The 10,052-nt window shown below is 42.4% G+C and overlaps 3 protein-coding genes across 3 annotated transcripts in view; all 3 read right to left on the reverse strand.

Annotated features, from left to right (window-relative positions):
- LOC311123274 (transmembrane protein 54-like) overlaps positions 1–1,926 on the reverse strand; it is a 16,944-nt gene extending 15,018 nt beyond the window's left edge. Inside the window, exon 1 of the mRNA XM_084197532.1 lies at positions 1,769–1,926. Coding sequence (XP_084053658.1) covers positions 1,769–1,781 — 13 coding nt within the window. The 5' untranslated portion in view covers positions 1,782–1,926. The remainder of the gene's footprint in view (positions 1–1,768) is intronic.
- A 1,750-nt stretch (positions 1,927–3,676) lies between these two features.
- LOC311123271 (gap junction beta-3 protein-like) lies at positions 3,677–4,459 on the reverse strand (the record flags this gene model as incomplete). Its single annotated transcript, XM_084197529.1, has 1 exon — positions 3,677–4,459. The coding sequence occupies one exon, from the start codon at positions 4,457–4,459 to the stop codon at positions 3,677–3,679; it is 783 nt and encodes a 260-aa protein (XP_084053655.1).
- Positions 4,460–7,594: 3,135 nt separating this feature from the next.
- Positions 7,595–8,667, reverse strand: LOC311123272 (gap junction beta-4 protein-like; the record flags this gene model as incomplete). The annotated part of the gene is made up of 2 exons (XM_084197530.1): positions 7,595–7,892; positions 8,132–8,667. 2 exons carry the CDS (start codon positions 8,665–8,667, stop codon positions 7,595–7,597), a joined length of 834 nt encoding a protein of 277 aa, XP_084053656.1.
- Positions 8,668–10,052: the final 1,385 nt, after the last annotated feature.

Genomic DNA, 10,052 nt, shown 5'->3' on the forward strand with positions numbered 1-10,052 from the left:
TTGGTCGCAAATGGGTCTTCCAAATGGACAATGACCCCAAGCATACTTCCAAAGTTTTTGCAAAATGACTTAAGGACAACAAAGTCAAGGTATTGGAGTGGCCATCACAAAGCCCTGACCTCAATCCTATAGAACATTTGTGGGCAGAACTGAAAAAGTGTGTGCGAGCAAGGAGGCCTACAAACCTGACTCAGTTACACCAGCTCTGTCAGGAGGAATGGGCCAAAATTCACCCAACTTATTGTGGGAATCTTGTGGAAGGCTACCCGAAACGTTTGACCCAAGTTAAACAATTTAAAGGCAATGCTACCAAATACTAATTGAGTGTATGTAAACTTCTGACCCACTGGGAATGTGATGAAAGAAATAAAAGCTGAAATAAATCATTCTCTCTACTATTATTCTGAAATTTCACATTCTTAAAATAAAGTGGGGATCCTAACTGACCTAAGACAGTGAATTTTTACTAGGATTAAATGTCAGGAATTGTGAAAAATAGAGTTTAAATGTATTTGGCTAAGGTGTATGTAAACTTCCGACTTCAACTGTATGAGAAGCTGACCTGGGTTCAAATACTATTTGAAATAATTTCAAATATTTAAGATGTGCTTGATTGAGCTTGCCTTTCGCAATGGACTAATAGAAAAGCCCCAAAAGTGCAAACTCAGCCGACAGGCCATTCCATTCAAACGCTTAAATTATTTGAAAGATGTCAAATAGTATTTGAACCCAGTTCATGTATGAGGTTGGGTTAACAGTGTGGTATCACAGACAGACATGCCATCTAAAATCAGACCACATCCAGGCAGTGTGGAATAATGACAGTCTCAACACTTCTGACAACACTGTGAAACTGATCCTTTATAAATCGAGCCTAGTGACAGATTAATGTTGTATTTAGGATATGTACTTTACTTTATCATATTTCGTTTTACAGGTACAATGAGTCTTGTTGGACAGTGAAAACTGAGTAGAACATGTCTATCATAAAAATTAAAATTAAAATTTCAGAAGTTTAATTGAAAATTAACCAACGCATTTCACCACTATACGGTCTTTAACAGGGCGCTTATGTAAGTTTAGATGTTTATAGGCATTTAGCCTTGGGTAGCTTCATCACCTCTGTATTACCATAAGGGGTGTCCACCCCCTTCACACAACCACAACGTTGTTTCACAACATCCACACTCCCACCAACCAAGGTTCTAATTAACAGCCAGGCCTACATTATGTTTCACCAGGCACATTTTCACACTGTTCCTCCCTACCTACTGGCCTGGCAGGTGATGGATAGACCGACTATAACTGATGCATTGGTCTGGTCCTGCCCCCCCGTCTGTCAGTATGACATATTAGATGTTGGTCATAAAACATGTGTCGACTGTGGGAATTCTAATCATCAAACATTCAAAGTGTAATGTCTATTCCCTTCAGTTTAACACAATGTCAGGAAAATAAAGTGTGGAATATTTCTGTAATTTTTTTTGCAGCGGGAAACGTTCCAATTCAACCACTGGTCACCAGGCTCAGAGTGGTTTATACAACCATAAAGATCCTTCTATTGTCTAACGGCCTGGCGGTGACTTTTACCTCACTCTAACCCCATTCTTCAGTCAAAACAGTTCAAACAGAAACCTGATGGGACAGGATGGCTCAGTGGCTGAACTGAATAACTCACTATATTCTCTATCCTGTCTACCAGAATACTGTAGCACTCGTGTCAATTGTCAAAGGTTAAACAGATTATGAACTGCGGTCCAATATTCACCTGTATTGGCCATTGTTGGTGATTTGATCCCCCCGTTTAAGTCAGCATCTGTCCAGATTTTGTGTTAATGTAACAGATTCTATACGATGATTTTATATATGTTTTCTCTTTCCCTCCTCCGGTCGAACGTTCCACGTCAGTCCGTTCCCGACCCGACCACACAGCCGCATATATATATATATATATATATATAATAATTGGCGGATCCCCCTGGAATTTAAACACACACGTGACTTGTTGTTGTGATTTTCTCTTTTATTTTAAAAACAACATGAATTCAATCATAATACTTACGGAAACAAATGACATAAACTATAGTCAAAATGCAGTTATCAAATATTTCAAATAAAGTTATCCCCCCCCAAAAAAAGTTATTCAACGGAAAGGATATGATGGTACTTTGTCGCCACTAGGTGGAGGGATAGACCAATCAAAAAGCAAATATAACAGCCAGGCACGTGCACAGATAGGGTCTAACTGTGTCCAAGCACATTTTACATTTACATTTTAGTCATTTAGCAGACGCTCTTATCCAGAGCGACTTACAGTTAGTGAATACATATTTTTTTATACTGCCCCCCGTGGGAATCAAACCCACAACCCTGGCATTGCAAACGCCATGCTCTATCAACTGAGCTACATCCCTGCCGGCCATTCCCTCCCCTACCCTGGACGACGCTGGGCCAATTGTGCGCCACCCATGAGTCACCTGCCCCATAGCCCTGCCCCATAGCCCTCCCACTTGCCAAGTGCACTTTTGTGTGGTGGTATATATATATATATATATATTTTTTTTTTGTGTAGAATATTTGTCGTTGTTGTTCCGAACCCACCTCCCCGAAGTCGTCGTGACGTCGTCAGTTCGCCACCCCCACCCCACCCCACCCCGCCCGTTGGTCTGCCCTGTATATCCACACAAGCCACTAGCCAGCCAGCCAGCCAGCCATATTTCATTAGTTTGAAGGTTATGAATATTAGGCTGTTTATCTGAAGTTATTAATTAAGAGCATTGAAGATAAATCACAATCAGTTAAAAAAGTAATCTTAGCTAGCTAAATAGCAGATTTACATCAATCATCAATATCAATGACCAGCTGCTAGCCCACCCTCTTTCAGATGTCAATCATGTCTTCAGGAGGCTCTGTAACAAGCTTGCTTACAGTTTGTGATGAGTGAGTGTGTTGTTGTAGAAATAAACAGGCCTATGCTGAAAACATTTAAAATGTTTGCTAAAGAGGCAGTTAGTAGTTATGTCCCACAGGGGGCCAGTATGAAAAATAAAATAAAAAATAATGTATGCACTCACTAACTGTAAGTCGCTCTGGATAAGAGCGTCTGCTAAATGACAAAAAATGTCAATGTTATGTTCGAGATATGACTTTCATTTTGAGCACCTGCTCCCTGAAAGGTCTGTACACTGCCCTGCATTTCATTGTAAGCAAACTAGAAATTACTAAGGAACCAAAAATAAAACAAATTAAGATAATAATTAGAAGTTATCATGGCTAATCAATGAACTGTACATCTTAAAAGCTAAAACAATACAGAAAAATGCAGGGGACCAGATCAGATGAGCAGGGGGTTGCGTTCCCTTGCTCAGATGTTACATGCATCAACCAATGGTTGCATGCGACAACATCGATGTGGTTAGCTGATACGTAAAATACCTACCAGGCGTTGTTCACTCTGGCATTCGTCAGTAACGTCTGAGCAGGGGAACACGACCTGTCAAATCCCTTTCAATAACTCTTTCACCCTCACAGGGGTGTGTCCATAAGGGAGGGCGAGGTGGTGGCCATACAAATTACATTTGACTAAAATAAATGTATTGATAACAGTCAGATTTCGCTTACAACATTTAGTCAATAAAAGATTTGCATCTTAATAGAAGTTCAATTGTAAAAAGTTTCATGTCTGACTCAAAAGACAGATGTTCTTCTCGTTGCCCTTCTGCTCCTCTGCTGTCACCGCCAGCGTCTGACACCCATCACAGTCCAGCTCAGAGCAGCTAATCCTGGGGGAGGTATGGAGGCTTCTGCTGTGGCTGATCCTCAGCACCCGGATGGCTATCAGGTAAAAGATCTCACACACGTTGAGCACTATACACACAGCCGACGCTCCCACCATGAAGTAGGTGAACACCCTCTTCTCTGTGGGCCGGCCGACGTAGCAATCCACCTGGTTGGGACAAGGCCAGAGGTCGCACTTGACGCGTCGCGGCAGGTCAAAGTTGTTGTAGATGAGATGCAGGAGGTAGAGGAACGCCACCTCGATGGTCGTCTTGAAGAAGAGGCTGAGGAGATATGTCCACCAGAGTCCTCCGTGCTTCTGTCCTGTGTTGTCGTAGAGATGGGCGTTCTCACCATGTTTGATGCGGTACTTGCGTTCGCGTTCCTCGCGGTACGCCACGTGCATCACGACCATGAAGGTGGGACAGGTGACAAAGATGAGCTGGAGTGCCCAGAGCCGGGTGTGGGAGACGGGGAAGAAATGGTCGTAACAGACGTTGGCACAGCCGGGTTGGCGGGTGTTGCAGTCAAAGTCTTTCTGGTCCTCACTCCAGACGCGTTCTGCGGCCACGACGAAGACCATGACGCGAAACACGAAGACCACGGAGAGCCAGATGCGTCCAAACGCGGTAGAGTATTTATTGACCCCGCTAAGCAGCGCCTCAAACGTCTTCCAGTCCATGGTGAGATTGGAGTGGGATCCCCTTCTTTCACCGTTTAACTTTCACCCGGCTGTGTGGATGAGCTTCTGTCTTTGGACTTGAAGCTGGAGGAAGAAGAGAAAGTGATTAACTAGTAAGTGTATGGATAATGGTTGAACAACCAGGGTATGGATTGAGCCAGGCCATCCTCCATGTCAGGGAAAGGGAACTACTTAAAATCAAGGTCCAGACCTCTTGGCATTACCTAACACTGGCATTGCCATCGCCTGCCCTACTGGAAGGCTACAGAATGATAGGTCAAAAAGCTTTCTGGATAAAGCTGCAAACAACAGGAAATCATCTACCAGCTGAAAAACATATACAATACCAGTCAAAAGTTTGGACACACCTACTCATTCCTGGGTTTTTCTTAATTTTTTTTACTATTTTCTACATTGTAGAATAATAGTGAAGACATCAAAACTATGAAATAGCACATATGGAATCATGTAGTAACCAAAAAAAGTGAAACAAATCAAAATATATTTTATATTTGAGATTCTTCAAATGCCTTGATGACAGCTTTGCACACTCTTGGCATTCTCTCAACCAGCTTCACCTGGAATGCTTTTCCAACAGTCTCGAAGGAGTTCCCACATATGCTGAGCACTGTACTGTAATATGTTTACAACTCTTCAATGACAAATAGAAATACGTTTCTTCTGGGTGTTAAAGTATTTTTCTTTTGAAAGATCTGTTCACAGCCTTTTATTTAGACTCTGATCAAGCTTTTCATCCAAATCTCCCTGCGACTCTCTCTTCACCTTCTGAAGCTGTTTGCTTAAAGGCGTGGGTTCTTTGAAGAAAGGCTGCTTTAATATTTGATCAAAACACTATTTGCCTTCCATCAAGAGTCTAATGCTCACAAAATCACATTTTGTTGTTGCGGGATTTCATAGGGGAACATCTTGAGCAAAGTAATTTTTATGAAAACAGTGGAATGATATTCAAAAACAGGTACTTGTTGCTGAATACACATCATTTTGAGGCATTGTAAATCATGTTAACATATTTCCATTCAAACACAAAAGTAACTTGCATCACTATTACAGATTGATTATTAGTCAAGTCATACTTACAGTTGTTTCAGATCACTGGGCTGATGTTCAATCCATTTTTAGCTTGTCTGTCTCTCTGTTCAACGTTGCCTCAGTCTGATTTGACGATTGAATGCCAGGGCTGAACAAGGGCTGGTCTAGGTCTGGACATGGACTTTTAGCCCCACTCTGGAGGTGTGGTCAAGCTTTGGAATCAGTGAAGGTTTTCTTTTCACAGGCCAGTTAGTGATGCAAATAATACCCTGTTAAAATCAAATGCACTATCAACATTGGAGTTGTCATGGTGACTAAGTGTTCCCACCAGGTGACTCTGGTATTGGTACCAACCCAGGCCCACACAGGTGAGTGTGGTTTGGTACCACCCTATGTCTGCCTAGTCGCCCCTCCTTTATCCGGCACTGCCACAGATTCCGAGATAAAACGCTGATCCTTTATTTGCCAGGAGAGCTGGAACTTTGGTACGGAGGTATCGGGATATGGACATAGTGCTCTCCAGTCTCACAGAGAACTGATATGGTGACCACTAGTGGTTGTAGCATTTGTTGATTCATATTTGTAGATACTCAAACACTGGGCATGAACATTGGTGTTCATGCCCATTCAGCAATGTACACATGCACATTTTACATTTTGAGTCATTTAGCAGACACTCTTACCTAGACTGACTAGACAGTTCATTCAGCTAGAGAAGGTGGCACCTGTCACCATCCCACAGCTGTACAGCTAGTGCTGCTGCCTAGTCTGATGGAGTAGAGTCATGCCGGATGTGACTGTGATCAGATCATTTAATCTAGAGAGTCCAGTCTACCACCCCTGTTTACTGACCACTCCTGTCCTACTACTGCCAACCTGTAGATTAAACTATGATTTAATTCATTTCATTATCAAGGTGTGTCATTTTGTGGTTCTCTTTCATTGCCAAAACACTTTGATCCCATCGGGTGTTTTGTAAGTTGCATGCCACTTGCACAAGGAATTAACTTTGTTACATTTAAGGTCCCGTGTGAATGTTTTTTTAGAGTGGCTCTTGAACAAAACTCCATTCAAAGTTTATACATCACATATGATCATTGTCTGTGAGATTTGTTTCATAAAATATGTGATCCGTTTAATTACGTAAAATGTAAAGCGCTGAGAGCTTACTACTCAATTCAACACCTTCTAATGGAGCACTGTTGCATCTCCTGTGGTCGTAGCATGTGGTATGTAAAGTGCCCTAAAATGGTTGCTGGAATAAAAAAGACGGTCCAATCTGATTTACTCTCAGTTTTGTGCTCAACGGAGCCAAGTCAACTTGACTTAAGTTGAAAATCATCATGATATTTTAGTTGAAATTGAAGAAGCATTTATATTTATAGAAAATACAAAAAAATAATTCATAATAAAATGTTTTATTTCAAATTATTAGCAGACTACAATCATTAGGCTTGAAATTAAGAGCATATCAATAACTGAACAAGACTACAAATAATGTACATTTCATGAAATAAAAACTTCTTACAAAAAACAGATGTCATGTCATTCTCTAATCAATCATGAATAAAACATGTAAAAAAAAAAAAAAAAAAAAAAAAGATGTCCCATTTTGGCAGTGACTTTGTAAACAACATTTTGGAGTATCAGACCCATATCTTCATACTCAGACTAAACAGTGTATGAGGTCCTTGACACAGACATGACAGAACGTTGTGCACTGCCAAACACTCCGTAGGCTTTTGTTCCAGACCAGCACTAACACACAACTGATCAACTAATCATTTTACATTTACATTTTTAGTCATTTAGCAGACGCTCTTATCCAGAGCGACTTACAGTTAGTGAGTGCATACATTATTATTTTTTTATTTTTTTCATACTGGCCCCCAATGCCTTGATTACTGCCAAACACTCCATAGGCTTTCCATAGGCTTTTGTTCCGGACCAGTACTAACCCACAACTGATCCACTAATCATCAATGCCTTGATTAGATGCATCTAATCATGTATTAGTACTGGGCATGAACGAAAAGCCTGCACTATGCTATGGCGTCTCCAGGACCAGAATTAAAGATGACAGTCTTAGGAGATAGCCACACTGTAACCCGGAGCAGGGCTCTCTGTCTCAGCCACTCCACCATCAGCCATCTTCGTCTTCTCCAGTTCAGACTTCTTGAACACAGAGTTATCGTTCGCCGTCAGGGGTATGGTAGCTGGCATGGTGAACCGGGGGCTCTCCCTGATGGCACGGGGCCCTCCACCGCCGACACACTCCCTGCACTTCTTCCCCAGCAGGTAGAGGATCTCACACAGAGTCAGGAGGATACACACGAAGCTAACCACCACCATGAAGACTGTGAACACTCGCTTCTCTGTTGGTCTGGGGGGGAGCAGAGAATAAAAGATGAGCTTCATGAAATAATACAGGCCTATGGCTGTTCAAAATAACAATGCATTGTAATCACATCCTGGATTAGCTCATGTCATTCGCTACATTTGTGATTACTTAGGGCTCAGAGATTCTCCTGGTGGTCAGGTCACATGGTCAGGAGAACCGCAGGGCCACGGCAATGATCAGTACAAAGTGTTGTGCTCTGTTTGTAATAATAGCAAAAATACCTGGCAATAAAGCAGTCCACCTCGTTGGGACAGGGGTCCTCTGAGCACTTCACCACCAGCGGGAAGAAGTACGCCTCGTAGATGTAAAACAACAGGAAGATGAACACGCCGTCCACCACCATCTTGAACAGAAGACTGAAGAAGTAGGTCCACCACAGGCCGCCACGCTTCTTCCCCGTATTGTCGTAAAGACGGGTGCATCCCTCGCCGTGCTTCAGACAGTGTTTCCGCTCTCGTTCATCTCTGTACGCAACATGGAGGACGACCAGTAGCGAGGGACAGGTGACGAAGATGAGCTGGAGTGCCCAGAGCCGGCTGTGGGAGACGGGGAAGAAGTGGTCGTAACAGACGTTGTGGCAGCCGGGTTGGCGGGTGTTGCAGTCAAAGTCTTTCTGTTCGTCACCCCACACCTTCTCCGCAGCCACGACGAAGACCATGAGTCTGAAGATGAAGACGACGGAGAGCCAGATACGACCGAACGCCGTGGAGTACTTATTGACCCCGCTGAGCAGGCCCTGCAAAAACGCCCAGTTCATAGTGGAGGTACAAGTTGTCGAATTTGTAGTGGAAGTTCAGTTCGGCCTCCAACAGGCCCCTGGCTCTTGCCTCACGTGTAGTCTAAATTGTAAGTATTGTCACAACTACCAACCGTGGGCTTCTACCCTTGGTTAAAAAAAATACTCAACTGCAAAATTCAGGTAAGGTGTCTCTTTAATAAGACTTACTCAGCTGTGCCACATAGCAAAAGAGGGGAGGGAAGTACTGCATGCCTATACTGAGTGGACTAGCTGGGTAAACACACCTGCAACAGCCTCAGTGTAGGGAGTGGCTGATAACAACTCATTGTTCAACTTTTACCATAGAAAGAAGGAGACTGTGATTCCAACCACAAAAATGAGAGAGAGAGAGAGAGAGAGAGAGAGAGAGAGAGAATTTATGTCAAACTAATTGACAGAGTGAAAAGAAGGAAGCCTGTACAGAATATAAATATTCCAAAACATTACATTTACATTTTAGTCATTTAGCAGACGTTCTTATCCAGAGCGACTTACAGGAGAAATTAGGGTTAAGTGCCTTGCTCAAGGGCACATCGACAGATTTTTTACCTAGTCGGCTCGGGGATTAGAAGCAGCGACCTTTCGGTTACTGCCACTACGCTCTTAACCACTAAGCTACCTGCCGCCCTAATAAAAAAATTAAAACATGTATCCTGTTTGCAACAAGGCACTAAAGTAACACTGCAAAATATGTGGCAAAGCAATTCACTGTTTGCCCTGAATACCAAGTGCTATGTTTGGGACAAATCCAATACAACACATTACTGAGTACCACTCTCCATATTTTCAAGCATAGTGGTGGCTGCATCATGTTATGGGTATGCTTCTAATTGTTGAGGACTGGGGAGTTTTTCAGGATAAAAACATAACGGAATGGAGCTAAGCACAGGCAAAATCCTAGAGGAAAACCTGGTTCAGTCTGCTTTCCAACAGACACTGGGAGATGAATTCACCTTTCAGCAGGATAATAACCTAAAACACAAGGCCAAATCTACACTGGAGTTGCTTACCAAGAAGACATTGAATGTTCATGAGTGGCCGAGTTACAGCTTTGACTTAAATCTGCTTGAAAATGTATGGCAAGACTTGAAAATGGCTGTCTAGCGATGATCAACAACCAACTTCACAGAGCTTGAAGGATTTTAAAAAATTATAATGTGTAAATATTGTACAATCCAGGTGTGCAAAGCTCTTAGAGACTTACCCAGAAAGACTCACAGCTGTAATCACTGTCAAAAGTGTTTCTACAAAGTATTGACTCAGGGGTGTGAATATTTATGTGACTGAGATATTTCTGCATTTCATTTTAAATAAATTTGCTAACATTTGTAAAAACATGTTTTCACTTTGTGTGTAGATGTGTG

The sequence above is a fragment of the Coregonus lavaretus genome (genome assembly GCF_964263955.1).
Source record: "Coregonus lavaretus genome assembly, contig: HAP1_SCAFFOLD_1551, whole genome shotgun sequence".
Classification (NCBI taxonomy): Eukaryota; Metazoa; Chordata; class Actinopteri; order Salmoniformes; family Salmonidae; genus Coregonus; species Coregonus lavaretus.